The sequence below is a fragment of the Cuculus canorus genome, chromosome 1, assembly GCF_017976375.1.
Source record: "Cuculus canorus isolate bCucCan1 chromosome 1, bCucCan1.pri, whole genome shotgun sequence".
Classification (NCBI taxonomy): Eukaryota; Metazoa; Chordata; class Aves; order Cuculiformes; family Cuculidae; genus Cuculus; species Cuculus canorus.
This window is the reverse complement of record NC_071401.1, coordinates 29,369,392-29,394,442: the sequence shown is the minus strand read 5'-3', so window position 1 is coordinate 29,394,442 and position 25,051 is coordinate 29,369,392. Positions and strand designations below refer to the sequence as shown.

Here is a 25,051-nt window from a genome sequence, read left to right as displayed (position 1 = left end):
GCCAAGGTGCTGTTGGCTTTCTTGGCCACCTGGGCACACTGCTGCCTCGTGTTCACTCAGCTGTCGACCAACACCCACCAGTCTTTCTCTGCTGGGCAGCTTTCTACGCTCTCTTCCCCAAGCCTGTAGCGCAGCATGGGAGTTTTGTGTCCCAAATGCAGGACTCTGCACTTGGCCTTGTTAAACCTCATCCCATTGGCCTCAGCCCATCGATCCAGCCTGTCTGTAATCAGGCTGTAAATGTAACTAAGGTAGGAGCGGACCTGTAGGTGTCATTTAGTTCAACCTTATGTTCAGACCAGACCTAACTTAAAATTTAGGTCAGGTTTCTCAGGGTCTTGTCCAATCAAGTTTTACTTCTCTCCAAGGATGAGATTCTTCAGCCCAGTAAAGCTTTCTCTGGGCAAACTCAAACATGCTGTAGAATTTTTTTTCCTTTATGTCCTGTCAAAATATCTTTACTGCAAGTTGAGTCTTTCCTCTTCTCTTTCCACTGTGCCCACCATCAGGAAGAATCTGACACCATCTTCTTTATGCCCTCTTAGTAAGTAATTGAGGGCAGCAGTAAGATGTCCCCTTAGCCTTATCAACTTGATATTAAACAAACTTTGTCTTTTTGTCATGTGTTGCACTTCCTCTTCGTAGCCATCCGCTGGACTTATTCCAGCATGTCAATGTCCGTGTTGTACTGAGGAGCCCAAGGTGGGACACAGTACTGGAGATGCAGCCTCACAGGTGCTGAATAGAGGGGAATCTTTACTCCTTTTAGCATTCTTGCCGTTCTTTTGCCTGTACAGCCGTTATGTACTTGGCTTTCATGAGACATACATTGCTGAGTCGTGTTCTGCTCACTCACCAGGACATACAGGTTCCTTTTTGGAAAAGTTGCTCCTCAGCCTGTACTGTTCTATTCCAGTTCCAGGTCTTCGCAGTCGTGTTTGTCTTCATCGAACTTCCTGAGTTTTGTATCACATCCTGGTTATTGAAATTCCTCTGGTAGCCATACCCTTCACCATACTGAACACTTCTCCATTTCTTGTCATCCCTGAACTTGATGACTCAATTCCCCTACTTCTCTTAAGGTTAATTCTACTAGATCTGCAGCAGCAACAGCAGTAACGTTGAGAAGTTACTCCATCTTCACTGCCGGTTGCACAGCTGCATTCTCTGACCAAACACATATCATTGTAAATTAGAGAAGGGAAAGAGGGTCCCTGTCAGTCACAGATTAGGAGCATCGGATGTTATCCTGTGAAATGCTATTTTTATTCAGTTGCGTATCTTCACATAGCCTGATGCTGAAAGCAGTAAATACATTCTTTCAAAGGAAGAGGAAAGAAAAAAACACATTTTGGAGCAGTTATTATCTGCACCTCAGTGTGACTGCTGTCTTAGAATATCTAGTCTATAACACCAGCAGCATTTTTCTTCTATTTTCTTTGTGATCTAAAACTTTTTTTATTGATTTGGGATGGAGGTTTTGGCTTTTTGGTTGGTTTTTTTCTTTACTGTTTTATTGGCTGCTGATATCTTTCTATAGTTTCACGTCCTAGTCTGGCACTGGTACACATGATTTTAATTGCACTTCAAATTATTATTTCTAAGGAGTATGAAAACCATTCGACTCCTAAAATTGGGAAGGCTACATTTGGATCCTAGGGCAGGTAGTGAGGAAGAATAGGCTACTCGAGTAGGCATTTCAGCCCACATCAATGTTGGTGCTTAGGTGCCTGTCCCAGTTGCTTCACAACTTTATTTTGGAAAGAGACAGAATGCGCAGTTTCCTGCTTCCCACTATGTTTACAACCTAGTTTTCATGCACAAGAGCCATGGTTTTCTCCAAAGGAGAAGTCCTTTGATCTGGAATGTGAAGACACTAGCAGACCGGTGTGCTTTTGCATATTGTCATCCCTGTGCTATAGAACCAGCCAGTGAAAACTTTAGTACCCTAGATCACCCTCTGAAGAAGACTGATCTCTTGCCATTGACCTTTCAGGCTACTAAGCTAAATGCTGCATGCTAAATGATCTCTGTAGTTAAGCAACTGAAATCACACACACTTACTTTGTATGCTGTTGTCTGCAAAGGAAGTAGTGCTTTAAAAGTATAGGTGACTCAAGGCCAGTAATGCACTGATTTTTTTGTATTGTGCTACATTAAGTCAGAACAGAAATGGGAGGATAACATTCCTGTGAAAAAAGCAATATAGATATAGTGAGTTTGGTTGAATTTTTTTGGTCAGTGACTTTAACTTCTAACTATTTGTATCCATTCTAAAGGTTCCAGTGAGTAACGGAGCTGACATCACGGAGTACCGACTGGAGTGGGGTGGCGTGGAAGGATGCATGCAGATCTACTATTGTGGGCCTGGGCTCAGCTGTGAAATGAAAGGACTTTTGCCTGCCACTATATACTATTGCAGGGTTCAGGTAAAGACTTGACACCGTTTGTTAGTGAAATCTGGAAATGGCAGTCGTCTCTGCCATAAAAACATGGTGTACTTTGCATTTGCAGGCAGTGAATGGGGCAGGTGCAGGCCCTTTCAGTGAAGTAGTGGCATGTATGACTCCAGCCTCTGTACCTGCAGTTGTGACTTCTCTTCGGGGACTAAGTGAAGATGAAGTTGAAAGTCCACACTATTCTCCTTCCACATGCCTTGCTATAAGCTGGGAAAAGCCTTGCGACCATGGATCTGAAATCCTTGGCTACAGCATAGACTTTGGAGATAAGCAGCCAATAACTGTTGGGAAGGTTCTGACCTATTTTATAGATGGCTTACAGCCAGATACTACCTACAGGTATGCCGCGCACAGCTACTTGACAGCCTACTGTTTATTCCACAAGAGCAGATTCTTCATTTGTTTGTTTCCTTGTGTTTTTTTTAATTCTCTGCATTACTCTCAGAGAAGCATTAGTACATAGTCATGGAGCAAATGGGAGCTTTTAATGGTGATCATTGTAAGTAGATGAACTGTGCTGGTTTTATTTTCTCTTAGAAAATTCTAACCATTTCCGTTAGATTTTTTGCTGTGGTGTTGTTGTATCTGCCTGGTTGATATGTCAGTTTGGCCGAATTCAGATTACAGATCTGGATTTGTAACTGTTTTAACTATGTTGACTGTCTGCCCCATAGATAGATGGCCTCTAATCTATATGACAAGATGAAATCCATCCAAGGAGAGACTATGTCCAGTCTTTACTGACTGAATTGTCTGATCTAATAACAGCTCATTGCAACTGACAGTGCCTTTTCTGCAGAAATAGTGGGCGTTTGCGTGGCAATCAGCATGTAGAATATTAATTTGGAAATCTATCAATCAATTTTAAATGTCTTTTCAGGAATCTTAGTTACTAAAATCATCCCTTAAGTTTGGCCCTAAGGGTTACTGAAAATATGAATAAGGTCCATAATTCTCCCTGAAAGCATTCTGCATTCCTGTTACAAAAACATGTTCTCAGTGTTAAAGGAGAAGGTCAGTCTCACTGGGGTCGGAATTTAAGCCCACACTGGTTTCACTATAGTTAAGGATATCATCTGGCTATGCAATTTTCTGAATCCTTGAAGTTTTGGTTTTACTTTTTTAATCCTGTATGTAAGACTGCAGTGTTTCCCTGTGCCTTGTAAGTATTTAACAGTAATGCTGGCAATTTGAAGAGCCATTGCCTTCTGTGTCAACAAACTGAAAAAGAAGAAAAGCTTCTAATGCAGAGGTACTTCTGTATTTCAGCCCACAAAAGTGCTTTTATAGAATACATTGTCAACTCTGTGCAAATAAAAATTTGCGTATATTAAGCTTAGTGCTGTGCTATAATAAGTTAGCGTAGTGTTAAATATTTTTGTAGTGAAGGAGAAATATTTCTTCATAAGCCTGTACACTCATTTATGTTTCTGTATTTTTAAATTCTTTGGTTGATTGTTTCCTAAGTTGATCGTTGTGGTTACTTTTTTCCATTTTACCTAGATACTATTTTAGGCAGGCAAATGTTTGTCTGCAAAATGAGATTAGACACACTTTGCTTGCTGCGACTTCCTGTAAGATATGTATAGATATGTATATATACATATATTTCTATGTATAGAAATATATATATATTTCTCTGTTTTCTGCTTTTTCCTTTTTAGAAATACATTTCTTGTCAAGTTCTTTTAATTCTTACTTGTAAACCTAATGCCAGCATTGTTTTCCATGGAGTACCAAAAAGAAAAAACAAATTATCCCTGAATTTCAAGTTGTACAAACCACTCAGCTACGTGTCCTTTGACTACTTATGATTTGTTCCTCTCCTTTTCCAAGCTTACCCAAGATGACTCGTGTTTGCAGGCACCCAGAGATATGCTACCAGTGAAAACAGCAGGAGAGGTGGCTCTGCACCTTACTTTATTTTCACATGAATCCAACCTGTTCTAAAGAGCCCATAAAAATCCTGTAGTTACCCTTGAACTCATCTGATGTAACAGCCAAAGATATGGATTCACCTCTTCTGGGTGTGGGGATTTTTTACCTTCCCTCATCTCTCCTGTGTGGCTGTCAAAAATGTTGGCACAAGACTTGCAGGTTCAGGAAGATGGACCACTCTTGAAGTCACTGATGGAGCTTTGGCATCTTTTCACTAATGTCAATCATGCAAATATGCTAACGTGTTTTTATTTTGAGTCAATCTAGTTCCTTACAGTGTGGCAAAGAAAGTGACACTCCTGCATATTCATGACAGTCTATCAAAGCATAATATTGATACAAGTCTTCATTGTAGAAATACCATTTAGTTGTACCATTATTCTCTCTTGAATGTCAGTGGTGGAAATGACCTGTTATTTCTTAGAATCTAATTTCAAGTTAATTTATTCTCTCTTATTTTTTTTCCAAATACCAGAGTACGAATTCAAGCCCTTAACAGTCTTGGAGCAGGTCCTTTCAGCCACACTATAAAACTGAAAACAAAGCCTCTCCCCCCGGATCCACCTCGCCTGGAATGTGCTGCATACAGTTCTCAGACTCTCAAGCTGAAGTGGGGAGAGGGAACTGCAAAAGCATTAACTGACTCCATTCAGTACCACCTTCAAATGGAGGATAAGAATGGAAGGTTGGTCTTGGCATCGCTTTAATCTGGCCTGTATCGCTGTGGTCTGATGCTTGGGAGATGGCAGCAAAGGGCAAAATTCCATATGCTTTGCTGAATTTACCACAGACCTAGGAGGTCATCTCGTCTGGCAAGGCAAGAAGGTCTCTAGTATTCCATGCTGGGAAGTACAGGATTAAAAACGTCGTAGTTTTTTATTTACAGTTCAGTAGGAAGAGTTTAATGAAATATTTCATATTGGCACCCTTTTCTTTCTTTCTTTTTTGGTTAAGTATTTTGTCAAAGTATCAAGTCTGATCAGTCTTGCGGATTTTATGTATTTGATTTGGAAGGGGTGAATTCTTTACTCTGTTGTATTTATATGCAGTTATTTTTAGTGGAAAATAAACTCGTGTAGTATAAATTATTATTTTAAGGGATCGTTTTTCTCATGTTAAGTCAGAGTGCAAGCTGAGGTGGTACATCAAATACCCTCACCTAGATGGTAAAGTGAACAGTGCTGCTGCTCTGTGTACTGTGTCTGAATCTCTGAGTAGCTTTAGCTTGACAGTGAGACAAAATAGATTTGCTAGTCAAAATTGCTCTGCTGTGAGGAGGAAAAGAAATTAGACTCTTAACTGGAAGGAAATTCATTGCCATTACCAAAGACTAGGTCACATGCAGGTACCATCTGTTATAAATTTAAAAGTCTAAGTCTATGGTAACCCGTGCAGAAAGAGATAGACTTGGGCTGTGTCCTGGGGAGCCATGATTGAAAATCAAATGAGAGCTGCCAAGGTTAGTCTGTATAAGAATTGGAACATGATGAAGAGTGAACTGTCTACAAAGCTCTCAGAATGGGACTTCATGTGCACTGCAAGTGTGACTCTGCCCTCCAGTGCAGATCTGAGTCTGCCTCGTTAGTCACACATCTCTGACAACAATGTACAAGATGCATTGGATCCATGACCCTTTCTTAGGTATAGTAAGGGAGAGTTGCAAAGGTGCAAAAAGCTAAAATCTTGTTACCTAATTTTGAAAAGCTGAAGATATTGGGGGAGTAGGTGGCCAAAATAAGCATGTACACAGCTCAGAGAGAGAGACGAGATCTTTTCCCATAGTTTCAAGTGCAGAAGGGTTTCTGAAAATGCTTAGAAACGTTTTTGCCAAGAAACTGTTGTAGTACTCTGAGTAAAAGAGATTTTATTTCAAAGACATGAGAAATACAATATTGGCCCTGGGAAACAAGCTTATTGTTTTATAGTAATACTAGAACACTGTCTAACTCAGAAATAAATATTTCTCTCATTAGATTCTGGGAAACTATGGGAATAGAATTCAAGGCAATACTGTAGCCATTTCGGAAGTCCTTTTCTGTGTTTGAAATATGCTTTCCCTTTTCAGGTTTGTATCCTTATACAGAGGACCATGTCATACGTACAAAGTACAAAGACTCAGTGAGTCAACATCATATAAATTTTGTATTCAGGCATGTAATGAAGCTGGTGAAGGTCCTCTTTCTCAAGAATACATTTTCACTACTCCCAAATCTATTCCAGCTGCCTTGAAAGGTAAAGAGGCTTTGTTTTTTATTTGGCCGGTGGTGGTGTGGCAAGTTGGTTTTGGTATTGTGTTGTATTTGGGGTTTCTAGAATGCCAAGCTCGTTTCCAAGTGCAGGGAGGGATAGTAGGGAAATGTTCTTTTTGTGTAATTGCCTAAAGCCTAAAATACTCTTCTAAAATGAGAGACTTGGCATTTATCCATTCTTTGATATAAAAAGATATGTACTTAGAATCCTTGCTTCCCAGGAGAGAGTGACCAGGCTGTTGCAGCAATGGGAAATGAAAATTCTCCCTGGCATGTTTAGAATAATTCTAAGCATAGCAGCTATTGACGTTCACCAAATTTTACTTGCTTTCTCTTAGACGATACCTAAACCAGCAAGAAAGACCTACATGAATTGTTAGTTGTTGTTCAGAAAACATAGTAGAAAGAATACATTTGAATCTGAATCTTTTGTTGCTCCTAGACAAAATAGCATATAGAATTTTACAAGGCGTTGTATTCCAACATTAAGTGATGGGGAGAGCAAAGTTAGCTGTCACTTTTGTGTTTTCTTCCTTCAGCACCCAGGATAGAGAGAATAAACGACCACACTTGTGAGATCACGTGGGAGGCTTTGCAGCCCATGAAGGGCGACCCAGTTATCTATTGTCTTCAGGTCATGGTGGGAAAAGACTCAGAATTCAAACAGGTACGATGTGTTCAAGTTACTGTATTTTTCTTCAATTACTATTTGCAATAACTAGTTCAGATTAAAGAGTAGTGGGTTCCAGTATAGTTTTAGTCACCATGCTAACCTTTCGTTAGTGAATAATGTACGGTAATATCTCCCAAAACAATTGTGGGAGAGAAAGGAGATTTAAGTAATATAAATACTGCAGTAAGTTTCAGCCTCTCTGGGTTACCCAGATGTTTACTAAATACAACTTGACGCCTCAGGTGGTGAGGAAATTGTCCACTGATGGGAAGAACGGACAAAGAGAAAACATCCATCCAGTGAGTGGTACAGAATTGAGAAAAAATAAAAAGAGTTCTCTACACTGAGAGCTGTTTTTATGGCTAAGTATTATAAAAGCTTGGATGTTGTCAGTCATACTTGTGTACAGAGAAGTGCAGATAGGAAGGAACCCCTGTGTATGCAATGTAGTCATTGAGGTGTAGGGAAACTTCATGTAATTCAGTGATCAGTTTTTTACCGTAGGGCCATTTCAGTAGTAAGGCATGCTGTTACTACAAGGCTCAAGCAGTTGAGACTGGTTTTATTTCAGGTTTGATTATCCAAACATGCAGTTCAAAACGCCAAGCCACAAATGAATCCATATTTAGAAGAGGGTGTGCAGTGCTAGTTTTGCTTTCCTGTAAACTGCCTCATAATTGATGTGAAATTAGGCTTGGAAACTTTGTTTCACACTGTTAAGCAAACAGATTTCCTTCCGGCAAGAAAACACAATTAATTTTCATATATTCTAATTCTATCATAAGTCAGTATTAAATAAGTTTTGCCTGTGCTTTGGTAAATTATAGGCTTTAGTGTTTTCATAATTCATAACTTTTAGTGTAGTGCTATGTCCCTTTGTTAAATTTTTCAGTAAAAGATGAACCATAACTGAAGACATTTATTACCTCGCCTCGTGAATATTCTTTATTGTAACTCCAAAATTGTAAAAGGAACATTAAATATTTTAGTAAGGTAAGGTATGGTCAGTGTCGATTCTGGACATGGAGTCAAATCACGCTTTGATTAGCAATGTGCATTGCCAAATGAGCTGGACAAGAAAAGTAAAGTTACACTTTAAGTCTAGAAATAACAAAGTAGACTAAGGTGCAGGCTTCCTTTTGCCTCTCTAGAATAGTAGCACAGTGAAATCAAATAAAACAAGAAGACTAGTTTGCAAAAATGAAAATTGGAACTGTCAAGAAGTAAACACTGTGGAAACAGTCTCTAAGATACTTAGATAGGATAGCGATAGTTTTCATTGAAATGGACAAAAAATAAACTGCCTCAAAGTCCTCTCCAAGCTATTTACTACCATTTCCCTGCCAAAACTTAATGTTCTTCCATCTTCCTGATCTGTCAGCAGAGTTGCTCATGTCACTGCTTGATACACGTTTCAGACAAAACAAGTTAGTAACCTGCCATTTGAGCTATATACGTCAGTCAGGCTCCTAAATAGCTAAGGAAGCAACCATATAAATATACCACCAAACAAATTTGAGAGGAAGACAACTTCTGGCAAGGCACTGGGGACAAGCAGCTGAGAATAGCAACCTGTGCCAGCTGGTGGAGCTGGGGCTGGAGTAGGATGTGTATCTGTGGCCTGTTTGCACGCTACCAAATGCATCATAGAAATCAGCAGAATTTTCAGGAAGCTGCATTTCTGATGACCTGCCCTGTCTCAGTGTGGGAACAATTTCTTGAGAGAAAGAAAAGTTTCCAGATAGTAGATTCCTGTAAGATCGGGTGCCTGGCTGTCAGAGGACATTCTGAGCCCATGCTGAGAATGTAGCCACAGGCACAGCAACAGCTCTTCAACAGTAGAATCAGAAGACATTTCCTGCTTCTTTCATTGAATGGTTGGTAGTTTGCATTTGTGAAATACTGCCTAACAGTATGGTAGCTGCAGTGAAAACATCCGCATGATGCAATATTTCTGTATCCTGTTACTAATTAAATAAAGCAGGTCCAGAAAATGGAGGGTGAGAGATAGGGGTTTAAAGAGAGAAATCAAATTGTACTATGCCACCCACAAAATAGCTTAGTACCTGTTACTGTACGTACAGACAGAAAATTGTACCTACATGGGATTTCGTTGGCTTTTACAGGGCCCTTACGTAGCTGCAAATTCGTTAGAGAAACCAGCATTTAGATTTCCCTGAGTTAGGCACTTCATCCTGGAGAGTTGTAAACTCATGTTAACCAGCCAAGACCTCCACGGAGAACACCCTAATATATGTGTCTTGGGATCTGATGGAACTAAGAATCACATAGACAACTCCATTCAGCCTTCCTGATACAATATTTATTGGGATAAATTATAACATTTACGCACATACCTGAACTACAACAAAAGTTCGTTGGATTAGATTAGATGTAATGAAGCACCTTGATAGGGAGGTAATTACCAACAGGCCTGTGACACGATGCTGTGTGTTACATCCCATGGTGTGTATTTACATTGTGAGTGATCACTAAAACACCTTGATGTTGGGGCTTCTGACAGGGCTTATTTGGCATCTACTCATCATGCTGTAAAAGCACTTGTAGTTCTTCTCCTCTGTTTTACTGAAAGGACTGGAGACTTCATCCACCATTTAAATTGCATTTGTGAGCTTTTCGTCGATCTTTCTTAGATGCAGATTTAATCTGCATAGATTAAATCAGTGGTCGGGAGTCATCCAGTTACCTTCACCATCAACAAAACCGGACTGAGATATATACACATATATGAGGTGTCTTTACTTGATGTATCTCTTTTTTCCCTCTATTGCCAGATCTACAAGGGTCCGGACTGGTCATTCCGATACACAGGCCTCCAGCAGAACTGTGAATACCGCTTCCGCGCATGTGCCATCCGACAGTGCCAAGAGACAGCAGGTCATCAGGACCTGGTAGGCCCCTACAGCACACCAGTGCTTTTCATCTCTCAGAGGACTGAACCGCCAGCAAGCACCAACAAGGACACTATGCAGACCACAAGGACGCAATGGTCACAGAGCGACCAAGTGTGTGCTGCTGTCATTCTTGCACTTTTTGCTATCTTTTCCATTCTGATTGCTGTTATCATTCAGTACTTTGTAATAAAGTGAAGAAAAGAGTTTTATTTTAAAAAGCTGCCCATTACATTTTACTTTCTCATAATCTAAAAGTAATTCTGTTCTCTTGCTTTTACAAAACTAGGCATTTAGCACCGGCATTGGGACTGATGCAAACCTTTTCAGCTACTTTAAAATGCTTACTGGTAGGTATAGGCTGACACATGTTACTAGACCACAAGCCACAGAAATACAATCTTTTCTTTAATATGCCTTCTTGCAGTACAAACTCTGCGTGGGGCAGGCAAGCAGTGTTTAATGCAAAGGGTTTGACCAGTAAACATGAGTGTAAAAATGGTTTCCTAGCCTGCACTTTTCAAGGGTTGCTCCTGTAACAGGGAAGAATGTGTAGATCGCATTTAAAACTTACACTAACAAACTTGTGCTGTATACAATATTAATCTGATGCTGTGAAAGCAATTTAGCGCTGTATTTCTACCTCCTCATTTGTCTTAATTATTTGGAAAGCAGGATTTGTGCTGAAAAACAGAAGGGGCTTTTCTCAGGCAGCAAATTATAAACTGGATGGAAGAGTATGCATGAAGGAAGCTTCTTATCTGATAAATGTGGAGTTCTTCACTGCAAGTAGATGTTTTGGAAAGACTACAAGGGGAAGGCACAAGTGGTTTATCTTACCCCCAGGATTTGATGTTTACTTACAAAAATGCCTCTTTTACGTCTTACGAATATGGAAGGGAGAGTGGGAGAGAACTTCTTAGACTTACTATTTAAATTGAAAAACACATTTCTGAAGTTGACCTTTGATCAGATGCAGTTTATACAGATGTCTGTGCCCTCTGATTTTGGCAAGTTAATAGATTTTTGAGATAAAATTCATCCTTGAATTTTTGCTGTTTCCGCAACATTCACTTGCCATATCCACCAGAATCCAACTCTGCCTTTTTTTCATTCTTTCTTTTCTTCCTTCCTTTCTTTGGGGCACCAAATCAGAAGACGAAGTGTAGTAATTTGCACCAGAAAACTTAAAGCTGCTTTTTTCTTGAGATCCTAATGTTTAATGTAATGTCTTTTTGGATACTGTACCAAATTGTTGGTTGCATGTAGTTAATGTTGCATTAGAGCACTTTGCAATTGCATAACTCATCAATGTTTCGTGAGCTTGCATTTGTGAGTTCTTGAATGACCAGACTGAATTTTATCAAGTATCCCATTGAACATCTCGCTGGATGTCAATGATTGCCAGTGACACAGAGCTTGTAGTGAAACTATCTTTAAAAAAAAACAAAACAAAAAAAAAGAAATCCTTGTCACGTCATCACACTTACGTTATTTGTTATACACTTTGTAATTAGCCACTTTTAATTTATTTGAGTTACAAGGTAGTGGATCATTAATGACTTCTAGTTGTGTTCAGTTTAGCATTTTTAATGGTATTAAACACTTCTGTCGGTCTTAATAATAATAAAAAAAAGGAACCTCTGTCTTGTGCTTTGAAGATCTCTGAAGAATTTCTCTTATATTAGAACGGGCATGTATTGTAACTGTTTCTACGTCCAATGATCTGTGCTGTAGAAAAATGTTGCTGAGTTTTGGGGTTTTTTTTTTAAAAAAAAAAAAAGAAGAAATGGCAAAGAGCTTGGGCTCCACGTGACGAGAACAATCTGTCTTTAAAACGTACTGTATGTTTACATTTTATTTCCAATTTGTCATTTGTACGTATAGGCTGATACCTTCCCGCAGGACACCGCGATAACTGATGTTTTGTAGAACCTTCTTAAAAGTGCCATGTTTGGCAGTGCAAATGAGTTTGCGTGTAACAGCCCAGAGATTTCCTACGGTTGAATGTCTTAACACGGTCAGATTTGTCACCACAGCGAATCTGTGGCGACCTATGTTTTTCATAGTAAAAATTCAAATGAGCTCCTATTTTTGATAGTCATTTAATAGCGTACTTGCCATTCGAGCCTCGGTGCGTATTACTGCATTGGAGACAGTTTTTAATGTAATCTTAATTTTACCTCATATACTGTACATTCCAAAAAAAATAAATAAATAATAATTAAAGAGAACGAGAACTCTAAACTTTTTAAGCCGCTCTAGATAACACTACCAAACATATCACTTCACAGCTGCACAACGTCGGGCTCCGTGAAGATGAACCTGTGCAGGCTGAGAGAAATGACACACAACGATGTAGCAAAGCCTCTTTAAAAAACAAACAAACAAAAAAAAATCGTGGAAATAAAACGTCTCCTTCTTTGTTGTGGTGCTCGGTGGGTGCTGGTGGGGCGGTGCTCGGGGCAGTGCGGAGGGTGCTGTGCGGGGCGGGCGCTGCTCGGGGCGGTGCAGTGGGTGCTGTACGGGGCGTGGAGCAGTGGAGGGATGGGGGTTGTCGCTGGGAATGACAGCCAGGGTGAGCCTTGGCCGTGGCCGCCCCGTGATGAGAGGCTCTGTTTGGCTTTGCCATTGCGAGTGCTCGTCCCCGTCACCGTCATGTGCGTGGGGCTGTTCATAGTCGGAGTGGTGGGCAATGCCCTGACGGTGCTGGTCATCCGTGGGTACCACGATACGAGGAGCACCAGCAGCCTCTACCTGGGCAGCATGGCTGTCTCGGACCTGCTCATCCTCCTAGGGCTGCCCTTCGACCTCTATCACCTCTGGTGCTCCCGGCCATGGATCTTCGGGCAGCTCCCGTGCTGCCTCTCTCACTACCTGAGCGAGGGCTGCACCTACTGCACCATCCTGCACATCACTGCGCGCACTGTCGAGCGCTACCTCGCCATATGCTTCCCCCTCAAAGCCAAAGTGATCATCACCAAGTGCAGGGTGAAAGTTGTCATCGGCACCCTCTGGGCTTTCACCGCCTTCTCCGCCAGCCCCTTTTTTTTCCTGGTGGGTGTGCAGCAGACTGACAACCACACCGACTTCAGCGGCGAGTGCAAACCCACCCCACAAGCTGTGGAGTCCGGGCTCCTGGCCATGATGTTCTGGGTCACCACCTCCTACTTCATCCTGCCCGTCCTCTGCCTCAATGTCCTCTATAGCTTAATTGCATGGGAGCTGTGTCGGAGCAAAGCCCCCCTGCGGGGCCCCAGCGTAGTCCTCCGGGAGAAAGGGCACCACCAGACAATCAAGATCTTGGGTGAGTCCCTTCTCTGCATCCCTCGGGCTATGGGGGAGGCTGGGGACAGGGCTGGTGGCCATGGCCAGGCAGAGGACTGAGGCTGGGGAACATGACCACAGGTAGGACTGTGAGTCATGACCAGGGCTAACTGGGGCTGGGAGCCATGGCTAGCATTAGGACTGGGGAACATGACCAGGGCTGGGACTGGGGAGTGATGGCCAGGGCTAGGACTGGGGTGAGGAGCATGCCCAGGTTTAGGACTGGGGAACATTACCATGGGTAGAACTGGGGCTGAGGAGACATGGCCAGAGCTAGGATTGGGGCTGGGGGCCATGACAAGGGTAAGGACTGGGGATCATGACCAGGACTGGAGCTGGGGAGCCATGGCCAGGGCTAGGATCAGGGCTGGTAGCCGTGACCAGGGTTCAGACTGGGGCTGGAGAGGTAAGGCCAGGACTAGGACTGGGGAACACGACCAGCGATGGGACTGTGGCTGTGGGCATGGCCAGGGCTAGGGCTGTGGCAGCAAGCCATGACCGAGGTAAGGACTGGGGAACATGACCAGGGCTTACTGGGACTGGGAGCCATGGGTAGCCTTGGGACTGGGAAACATGACCAGGGCTAGGACTGCAGCTGGGAGCCATGGCCAGGGTGAGGACTGCAGAACATGACCAAGTCTAGGACTGAGGACCATGACCAGGGCTAGGACTGGGGCTGGGAGCCATGACCACGGTTAGGACTGGGAATCTTGCCTGGGCAAGAACTGGGGACCACGGCCAGGGGTAGGATTGGGGCTGGAGAGTCGTGGCCAGGTCTAGAACTGGGGAACATGGCCAGGGCTAGGACTGGAGCTGGGAGCCATGACCAGGATAAGGACTGGGGAACATGACCAGGGCTAGGACTTGGAGTGGGGACTGGTGGCCAGGGATAGGACTTGGACTGGGGAACATTACCATGTCTGGGACTGGGGAACATGACCAGGGTTAGTACTGGGGCCAGGGCGCCATGGCCAGGGCTCGGACTGGAGCTGGGGAGCTGTGCCCAGGGTTAGGACTGAGGCTGTTGTAACGTCCAGGGCCAGGACTGGCGCTGCAACCATGCCTGAGGAGGTTAAGACTGAGGCTGAATCACCCACAGCCCCTGCACAAGGCAGGGCTGGTGCAGGGAAACGTCCTAGCCACAGTGCTGACTCTTCCAGTGCTCTTGGGAGTGCAGTGGCTGGGATTTCATTCCCTCACAGCCGAGGCTTCATCCAGTGTAGCGCTGCACCTCCAGCAGCACTGGCTGCCTATCGTAGAAATTGCTGTTTTCTGAATTCTGCCCAGCAGAACCGAGTACGAGACAGTCCATAACTTGAGAAAAACTGTGGTAACTTCAGTTGCCTCTTCCAGTGGGCAACAACACCTCTGGGTAGTAAATTTCTGCTTCTGAAAAATAAGTTTCATTTTATTGGCAGTCTTTTGTAGCTCTCCTAGGAGCAAATCCACCGGTTGCCCAAGGAGGCTGAAAACCAGCAGCTTAACCCTTGCGAGCAGTTTGCAGACAAGTCACCTAACAGCAAAGCACTTCCTGCAGATGTAGGATGCTGTTAATTTTTAGTTCAATTTTTAGTCATAAGTTCATTAACCTGGCGTCAGGCTCTGGCAGGACAGAGACTGCAGTCTGCCCATGGGGCTTTGAAGTTTGTAAATAGTGTGGGGAAAAAAAGAGGGAAAACAAAGGAAAGAAAAAAAAGAAATCCAACTATTGATTAATAAGCATCAAATGAAATGCCCTGAGTTTTTTTCCTACCCTTAGCAAAGGTTTTACACGCTACATGGGAGGCTTTGTCTGCCAAGGATGTAACGAGCTTGATGGAAATAGCATAGCACAAAGAAAAGAAACCAGTGAGACTGAGAGTACATTGTGCTAATTTATTTGAAGAAGGTATTGGAGTAGGCACGAGGTTTTTCCAACAGATACTCCCTTCTCCACCTTCTCAGAACCCACTGAACCAGACCAATTCCCCCTTATCTCAAAGAGCCAGTAGCACTACATGTGTTGTGTGTTCTGTTTCAGGCATAAACTTGCTTTGGCCATATGCCTTTTTTTAAGCTCTGAGAAATATGGAGGGTGCTCCTTAAATGATTATTTGGTTTATTTACGTGCTTTTATAACCAAAAATACTTTAAAATATGGGTACAATAATACGCTTGTTTAATTGTTCCTCACCTGCTCCTGCTATGTTGCCATTGCAACAGTGCTTGAATTCATATTTGTTTGTGTTTGTGCTGAAATGCACACAAGAAGAGCTGGAGTGCCTCAGGCTAGAGATCCATCTCACCTGTCTCCAGCAGAAATGGTCTAGGAGAGGTGTAGGAAAAAAATCAATAGACCAACTAAACCATAGGTCTTTACATTAGCAACTATCCCGTTACAACAGTGCGATGTCAGGGGGAGCTTGGTCGGCTGAGATTCAGCCTGTACACTTCTGTCTTTCTTGGAAATGTAGATCCATTAAAGAACAACTCCGCAGGAAGCTTATTCTGACTCTTATTTTGACTTCTCTTATCATGTCCCACACATGGCATTACAGCCGTTGCCACGGGGAATTTTTGTTGTGCCTGATATTATATCGATGTTACACCGGTGTTGGTTGTTTACATTTTTCTCAGCTAATTCAGCTCATGGCTTTGAAGAAGATTTTACCTGTTACCTTTTAATCCAAAGATTTAACAATCAGACTCAATGCTATTTGATTGATGAGAAGCTCGAAATAAGCCGGCAATGTGCACTCACAGCCCAGAAGGCCAATCGTATCCTGGCCTGCATCAAAAGAAGCGTGGCCAGCAGGGCGAGGGAGGTGATTCTGCCCCTATTCTGCTCTTGTGAGACCTCACGGGGGGGGGTACTGTGTGCAGTTCTGGAATCCTCAACATAAGAAGAATATGGAGCTGTTGGAACGGATCCAGAGGAGGCTACAAAGATGATCAGAGGGTTGGAGCACCTTCCATACGAGGACAGGCTGAAAGAGTTGGGGTTGTTCAGCCTGGAGAAGAGAAGGCTCAGAGGAGAACTTATAATGACTTTCCAGTACCTGAAGGGGCTACAGGAAACCTGGGAAGGGACTGTTCACAAAGGCTTGTAGTGATAGGACAAGGGGCAATGTGTATAAACTGGAGAGGGGCAGATTTAGACTAGACATAAGGAGGAATTTCTTCACCATGAGAGTGGCGAGGCACTGGCACAGGTTGCCCAGGGAAGCTGTGGCTGTCCCATCCCTGGAGGTGTTCAAGGCCAGGTTGGATGGACCTTGGGCAGCCTGGTCTGGTGGGAGGTGTCCCTGCCCATGGCAGGGGAGTTGGAACTAGATGGTCCCTTAACTTAAGGTCCCTTCCAACCCAAACTACTCTATGATTCTATGATTCTATCCCCATTTTCATGGATATCCAAACATTTAATGCCATTATTTCTATATATTTTTTGTAACAGTTAGAAAAGCCTGCAAAATCAGCCACATAAAATTTAGTTTACTGGATGGTTGAAAGGTTAACTCACTCCTTAACTGTTGCATGTGTTATTTTGTCTTGTAGTTGTGGTGGTCCTGGCCTTCATAATCTGCTGGTTGCCTTTTCACATCGGCAGGATCGTATTTATAAACACCCAGAGCACCAGGATGATGCTGTTCTCCCAGTACTTTAATATATTTGCTCTGCAGCTTTTCTACCTGAGTGCATCCATCAACCCGATCCTCTACAACCTCATTTCAAAGAAGTACAGGGCAGCAGCCTACAAGCTGCTGTTCCCACACAGAGCTGCAGAAAGGGCTTTCACAGTGAACAAAGACGCTGGTGGCTACACAGAGACCAGTGCCAGCACAAGAAATGAGTAAGCCACCAGCTTCTGAGACTGCAGCCTGCACTTTTCCAAACTTTCTCTGCAAAGGAAGGGAATTTCCTTTTCACAGGAGAGGTGCAAAAGGATGAACATTTGTTGGGACGTGTAGCATTTTGTAACTGTTGGTATTTTGAAACACTTAACAGAGCAAACAGGGACCAGAAAGTAGTGAGAATGACTCGCAACTCATGGAAAGTGATAACTTTATAGGAAAAGCTGGAGGAAATTGCCAGTAAAACTGTGGGTTTGGTTTATTCTTTGCTGTTCATTGCACGCATTCTGTGCAATTTCTAGTGTTTTCTGAAAATCATAACATCTAGGACCGCAAAGGAGGAGGGACTTTGAGGCAGGAGCTCTTCTTGGGTGCAGTCATGAGTTAAACTCCCAGACAGCCTTTGCCACTTTAAGATGTTTTTCTCATAAGCGAGATTTTACAAAATGCAGTCTTGCAGAGGGGTGAGCACAACTGAAAAGAATACCGCTCTAAGCATCCTTGGAAGAAGAGGGCATATAGTTTTAGTACCTGCTCTTGTAATCATGAAGGGGAGTTTGCTGGGCAGTTTCACTGACTCTTCGCTTGGGAAGGCATCTTGTCTGCGCAGCAGCCTCTGGGCTTAACCCTTTAGGTCTGGCCCATGCGATCAAATAAGGTCTCTTATTTATGCACTAGCAACCAATCCCCTATATTTGCAAAAGTTTAGTATTCCTGATCACTTCCTCGTCATAGACCCGCACTGTCTGGTAAACGTTAGCCATACGTCCCCGCTGCCTCATGCAATGGACTGTACGTGCAAATACACTGACTTAGCCCCTCTCACCACAGACAAGATGGGTCACCAAACGTGCTGGGCTGCATGCAGGACTTACTGCTCTGCAACACTGCTCTGCAAGTCAGTAACCAACTTGGTTTTTTCACTCCAGAGATTTGAAATGCAAACTTAAGCTATACGATTTATACAAGACATAAGGAAGAATTTCTTCATTATGAGAGTGGTGAGGCACTGGCACAGATTCCCCAGGGAAGCTGTGGCTGCCCCATCCCTGGAGGTGTTCAAGGCCAGGTTGGATGGGGCCCTGGGCAGCCTGATCTAGTGGGATGTCCCTGCCCATGACAGAGGAGTTGGAACTGGATGATCTTTAAGGTCTCTTCCAACCCAAACCATTCAATGATTCTATGATTCTATGACTTAGGAAGGTGGCTTGTTGTGTGGAAGAGCGGGAAGGAATTGTTTCTCCATCGCACCCATGCATTTTACCTGTTACCTTCCTGGCTCCAGTGATATAAAGCTGAGCCAGAACTGGTGAAGTGGGAATGCACTTACAGTAGCATCACTGGTGATATGTTCACACTGGCTCTTGATTATCAGTTAACCCTTGTTAATTAATATGCCTGTGGTTCAAAAAAAGTGACAATGGTGCATACCGTGTGCTGCAATGGTGTTTGCTGCCATGCAAAAGCAGAATTCACCATTCAGCTCAGAGATCTCAAGACAGTGGAGATGGACCCAAGCCTTCTCCTGGTTTTAAGAACATGATCATTTCTTAATCTAATAATCTGTAGCTCTAAGTCACTGAATAAAAGAAAATCCAAAGAGGGGGGGGAAACCCCTCTAACTCACAGCACATGTATTAAGCTTTCTTCTTCTGTCGGCTTTGTAGTTGGGGAGAGCAATTGTCGGCAGGGCTTGGCTTACATTGCTTCTGTGGGGGTGGGAGGTGTCATTAAAATGTCATATTATAATAAAATAACAGCTGTCATTTTGTGTTTGTTTGGACAAGTTGTTTTTAACAGTAATCTTTGTAAATGTACGTAGGCTGAGGGGAAAAAAGAAAAAGGTTTGTCACATTGCTGTGTGGTCCTGGAGCCTCTCCTGCATGCTTGTGGTCTGCTGGTAAAGGCCTTTCTTTTATCATCAGTTACTAAACTGCACTGGGAAGCAAACATTTCCCTGGCAGACATTTCCACAAAAGCAATCATGTAGGGACAAGGTGTGAGCAGGAGGAGGGAGGGAAGTGCCCTACCGGAATGCTGCACTGAACTCCCATTCTGGGGTGCACTCCATCCTGCAGAAAGCCCTGGTGCCTCTTCTCTCTCTGAGCACTCCAAGTGTCCAGGGCAGGACCCTGCCTCACCGCCTGCAATCTGCTCAGGGGGTGACTGTGTTGGGGTGCTCCTGTTCAGCCTCAGACGTCACAGCAGAAGGCTCCTGCTCCTGATGGCAGGCTCCGTGGAAATGACCTGGTTTTCTGGGCAAGCCATTTGTATTCCTCTTATAAATATCCCTTTTGCATCATTAGTAGAATAACACAGGTGGCAAACAGCATTTATGAGCTTGCAATGCCTTTTGGTTAACGCTCTGTTGCCACCAGAGCAAACGCTTAGGAAACAGATGGAGTTGGGGAACTCCCTCTGAATTAACCAGGCTGCTGTCTCTGGCAGTCGGTAATGGATGGTGTAAGGAGGGGTACTGTAAATAAAAAAATAGCTCTGTCTTATTTATTCCTAGGAACTCTTTAAAAGAAGTATTTCAGAAGTAGTTTCCATCCAGGCTATAAAATCTAAGGGAAGATGGACTAGAAGTGCAGAGCAACTTTGCCAGGCAGAGAGAAAGAAATGATGATGATGATGATAATTTCAAAAAGGGAAGGAAGGAGGGAAGGAAGGAAGGAAGGAAGGAAGGAAGGAAGGAAGGAAGGAAGGAAGGAAGGAAGGAAGGAAGGAAGGAAGGAAGGAAGGAAGGAAGGACAAAGATCAGCTCAAGGAAAAATTGAAAAAAGACACACAGAAAATCCATGCAAACCCTTTTCTAGGAGGGAGGCTACATCTGTGAAATCTTACAAATTTGGTGCAGACACGTGAAGCTTGTGAAAACTTTACAGACAGAGAAAGCAGAGTGATGGTCTCCAATGAACAGGTCATTAGTACTAGATCTACCTGTGGCTGCTTGCATGTCGAGCCCCCTGTCAGCCTGCTCTGAAGGCCACTGTGACTGCTTACTAAGTTTCTGGATACCTGCTCTTAAGACAGTAGTTCGGCACATCTGCTAAGCTTTCTTCTTAGGCAGACAGAAACAAAGCTGCTGAGGTTATTGGGAAAACATGTTTGCATATTCTGTGAGCTTCCAGTAAGTATTCCTGCTGGTAAGACCCAGGTTTGTCCTAACAGTGGTTGAGTTTTCTCATAGTCACGAACTCAGTGTATCAGAAACGGAAAGCAGCAATCACTGCAACAGGCAATGCTGCAGCAAGTGTCAGAAAATCACGCCCCAAAGCTCTTCTTATTTTCTGTCTAATATTCATATTCATTAAATAGCTGTACAAGATGTTTATAACCCCAAAATAAACCTGGGGTATAGTATGTCCTGGCTTTAACACAACTTCATTTGCATTTGCAAATAACACTGTGTAACTTAACATGAATAAATTAAATATGTATTAGACTATCTAAATTAGACAATAGCTATTTGATATCTGTTCTAAAACTGCAACTTCTGTTCTAAAATAAATGTGGAAAACTAGTTGTTTCTTGCTGTAGGAACCAATATTTTTTCTCCTGTTTTTAGTCAAATAGCCTGATCCGCACGTGCTGAGCCTCATAAAGCAGTCAAAGCAGCTTCCACTCCTAGTAAGTTGGCACTTCAAGATTTATTGTTTATTTCCCAATTCAGCACAATACATACATCCATATAAAGCTTTTGCTGGATTGGAAACAAATGGGCCCTCTGGTCCTTGCGGAGCGTCTGCATATCTTCATTTGGTACCGTGCTGCATCATCCCCACATTTCAAACAAAGAGATTTCCACGGTGTAAGCGCAAAAAGAGCCAGGTACAAAGTGACACAGGCGCAACCAAAACTGCTCTGAATTAGCTAAATCAACTAAACATCCCCCTGGCCTTGAATCAGTAGAGCCTGATGGGAAGAAGCCCCAGCATTCTTGTTATATCGGGGGTACTGGTGCACTGCAGGACTTTGCAACATTTCTGCACTCTGAAGCTCTGCAGAGGTTGCAAAGAGATTCCAGGATGTCTTTGAAAGCAGCAAAAAAATGTGTTGGATTCTGCTTCTGCTACAAATCAAGGATACCAGCATGGACTGGCCTGAAATGAAACTGATTATGAATTGAAGCATAAAGCCTCAAAAACGTGTAGCTCCTGTGCAATGAATTCTGCCCATCTTAACAAGGAAACCAAGCCCCTAATTTGAATTTCAGTCTGCTCTTTGTTTGTGCTGGGAAAATACGCCCCAAAGGCAAGCTAAGCTGTCTTTTAACTCTGTGAAAGCAGAGGCTGTCCATTACCATAGAAGACCAAGAATCTGGAGAAAAGCTGAGTTTCCCCTTCTCCTGCAGCAGCTGAGCACAACCCAGGGAACATTTCTTAACCTAGAGTTTCAGTCCTGCTGATGCCAAATCAGGCACCATTCCCAGTCCTGAAAGTTATTCGAAGCTTGTAGGCATCACATCTTTGAAGAGCTTCATTTCAACAGAGTTTAGCAGAGCCTGTGGGTCTGACCTGGACAAGCTGTTCAAGGGAATTGCCTCATCCACTTGCCTCCAGCATCCCACTCCTCCAGAGCAAGCCTGCATGCTGGCTATATGTGAGGGACTGACCCTGCCAGGACCGGACAGGAGGACAGTCTCCCGTGAGAAATCACAGCAGGCAGCCCTCAGCCCTTGCCTTGCACAGGCTCTGTCTCTCAGCGAGACCTTCATGAAAAGTCACACCTATCGATGGAAACAAGAGATCCCCTTCAGTGGCCACAACACTGTCACAGGTCAGCAGGACCCGTGCCCTCAAACCCAGGCCTCTCGCCAAGAAGCTGGGCTAAGGGAATCGCGATAAGGCAAGCTGCTCCCAAGTGGAGTGGCAGCCCATTTTTCCTGCCTCCAGAAAGTCATCATAATGGTGCAGAAGGGATAGACTCAGAACATAGTAGTGTTTGCTCCTTTCTATGCTGCTTGTTGTGAAGGGAGATCCTTTCTGCAGGGCCTGGGAACAGGAAGGAAGCGGGGGAGGAGGGAATTGCCTGAATACAGCCTCAGCTGAGACAAGCCTGGGAAAGGCACAGGAAAATGCAGAAGACCAGCAGGAGGTGGTCCCATGGAGTAAAACCCCCGTACCACACGGAAGGGACCCATTCAGCTCTATTTCTTCCTTGCTCTATTCCCTCCTTATGTATTTTCTCTTCACAAACTGATTTGGTCTCCAGAGTCCATTTTGCAGTTTTCAGCAAGAAACAACAGCTCTTGTTAGGAGTTTGTAATAGACAGAGCCTTCATTTTCAATATGCTTTCTTCTTTTCAGCTACTTCTTGCTGTGTAAAGTGCACGTGTGTGTGAGGAGCAATTTGTCTCCAGGATATCTTGCCATGTGGAAATGTCAAATGTATTTCATTTTAGTTTGGGCTTTAGGAATACTGCATTTCTTTCTAAATAGGGAAACAAAACTGAATTCTCACCTCCTTGCCACTGAAACATGGGGCAGAATTGTCAAAGGAAACACATAACAAGAAGAAAAATTGATATGCAATCTCTGCTACAGAATGGGAGAACAATCCAAGTCCGACTGTTTGCACACACCACTGCATCACAACCGATGTTCAAATAGACAACCCTAGAAGAAACTGTCTCTGTTGTCTTGCAGTTTGGAAGAGCAGATGAGGTGCTGGTTTTGTGCTGGGCAGTCTTTGGGATATTTGCACAATGGAACTCCGAGCTTTCACACACAAATGACAGGGAACAAAATCCCTGGAACAAGCTCAGGGATGTTGGATGGTGAATGCATTTGGGTCACAGACCCACAGGGTAGGGTTGCGTGGAGTGCCCAAAACTTTAGTGCTCATGTGGAAGCCAGTGGAGCAAACTCAGAGTGGTTGCTGAGCATCCAAAGGACCCTGATAGCGCTAAGTGCCATTCGGGAGGAACTTTAGCACAGGCAAGGGATGCTCCCCACCTCACTGTGCCTTAGTGGTTATTGTTTACTAGAAAGGATAACCAGGTGAGCGTTGGACTCCAAGTATCTGTAGGTAGCTACAAAACTGACTGCTTACAGGTTGCCAGCACGAGCCTGGGCCTGTTAAGAGGACAAAGGAGGCATCACAAGCTGCTTTCAGTGACCAGACTGGAAGAGCTATTTCATGACCGAGTTACCAGCAGTGCCTTGTGCCAATAGCATGGCAGGACACTGAACTCCCCCCTCACAAGGGAAGGACTAGGACCTACAATTTCTGCAGCAGGAGACGAGTGGAGAGTTTGCACAGCCATTTTTACTGGCCCCATTTTGTGGAGGTGACAGATTCTGTCTTCATTGCTGTCAAACTGACTTTTGCACAGCTCCTAACTTTGCACCTTTTTTAAGCAATGAAATGGATAGTGAGTGTTAATGACAATCTGAAATACAGACTTAAAGCCCAAACTTTCAGAGGAGGTCACTCTTTCAGCTCCCTCCTTTTTACCCTCCCTGCAGCTTGCTCAGCAAGTGCCTCATCTCCTGGTGAAGCAAGTATTTCAGAAACTAAAATACCATGAGCCAAAACATACCCCCAGGAGCTAAACCTCTGGGTCTGGACTTATCACCTCAGTGCTACCACCCTTAGACTCCACTTGCAGGCTGGAAAAGACCTCTGAGATCAGCGAGTCCAACCATACCTAGGAGACCATTCCTCCTTGTCCTATCACCTATCACTTGGGAGAAGAGGCCAGAGATAGGTGATAGGACAAGAGAGAATAGCCTCAAGTTGTACCAGTGGAGGTTTAGATCGGACATTACGAAAAATTTCTTCACAGAAAGGGTTATCAAGCACTGGAACAGGCTGCCCAGGGAGGTGGTTGACTCACCATCCCTGGAGGTGTTTAAAAGGTGGGTAGATGAGGAAGCAAGTGGCAGGGGTGAAGGCTGGGTTTTGCTAGTCTAAGATCTTCCTTGAAGAACAGTTGTGCTGCAGCAGTGACAGAAAGGAACACTGTTTCTCCCACACCTAACTATGAGAATTAACTGATAAATTTTGCTGCAGCTGGTTTGTATGTTTAATTATCTTGTAATAGAAATCTGTTTTGTATCAAGAGATAATATGCAGACAATCTCCAGACATGGATGAACAACCTGAAAGGATAAACACTCAGAGCTGCAAGAATGTATACATATGCTTAATTGTCTTATAAGGTGTAGTTGTCTTAGGTCAAGAGATAACCTGAAGAGAGTCTCATGACACAGTTGGATAACCTAAAAACATTATTAAATTATCATTCTTTGAGGACTTACATGGTTCTTTGTCTAAAACTAGTCTATATACCTACTGCTTTTGCAAGATGGGGTGCCTTTTTCACAAGGGCATCAGATTAAACGCTGAATTGTAAAATAAAAATATTATTGCCTTTGCTTCAAAGACTTTGCCCTTTTCAATATTTTACCAGTGAATAAGCGCTTCTCACCTAACCAAGGCAGTTAAACTGGCAAAACCCTTAGCAATGCTCAAGGGAGACCATGAGATCGGTACAAGAAGTAGTTACTATTGCAAAAGCAGAATATTTTTTATTTATTTTATTTAAAATATTTATTTTTTATTTATTATATTTTTATTATATATTATATATATAATATTATATATATTTTTTTTTATTTATTTTATTTAAGCTAAAGTAAAGTTTCATCCAAGT

The 25,051-nt window shown here is 43.3% G+C and overlaps 2 protein-coding genes across 4 annotated transcripts in view; both read left to right on the top strand.

The window, feature by feature from the left end:
- FNDC3A (fibronectin type III domain containing 3A) overlaps positions 1-11,697 on the top strand; it is a 124,992-nt gene extending 113,295 nt beyond the window's left edge. For all 3 annotated transcript variants that reach the window (XM_054058764.1, XM_054058754.1, XM_054058772.1), the window contains 6 exons: positions 2,280-2,429; positions 2,515-2,798; positions 4,873-5,082; positions 6,463-6,629; positions 7,186-7,313; positions 10,115-11,697. In XM_054058764.1, the coding sequence (XP_053914739.1) occupies positions 2,280-2,429; positions 2,515-2,798; positions 4,873-5,082; positions 6,463-6,629; positions 7,186-7,313; positions 10,115-10,429 (1,254 nt within the window). In that variant the 3' untranslated portion in view covers positions 10,430-11,697. The remainder of the gene's footprint in view (positions 1-2,279; positions 2,430-2,514; positions 2,799-4,872; positions 5,083-6,462; positions 6,630-7,185; positions 7,314-10,114) is intronic.
- Positions 11,698-12,778: 1,081 nt separating this feature from the next.
- MLNR (motilin receptor) lies at positions 12,779-18,483 on the top strand. Its single transcript, XM_009568753.2, has 2 exons — positions 12,779-13,538; positions 17,093-18,483. The coding sequence occupies exons 1-2, from the start codon at positions 12,779-12,781 to the stop codon at positions 17,389-17,391; spliced, it is 1,059 nt and encodes a 352-aa protein (XP_009567048.2). The 3' UTR covers positions 17,392-18,483.
- The last annotated feature ends 6,568 nt before the right edge of the window (positions 18,484-25,051 follow it).

Bases quoted from the DNA above. Each gene is read 5' to 3' on its own strand.
- MLNR (XM_009568753.2), top strand. From the start codon at position 12,779: ATGGGGGTTGTCGCTGGGAATGACAGCCAGGGTGAGCCTTGGCCGTGG. The intron at 13,539-17,092 runs GTGAGTCCCTTC...TTTGTCTTGTAG, and splicing joins CCAGACAATCAAGATCTTGG to TTGTGGTGGTCCTGGCCTTC.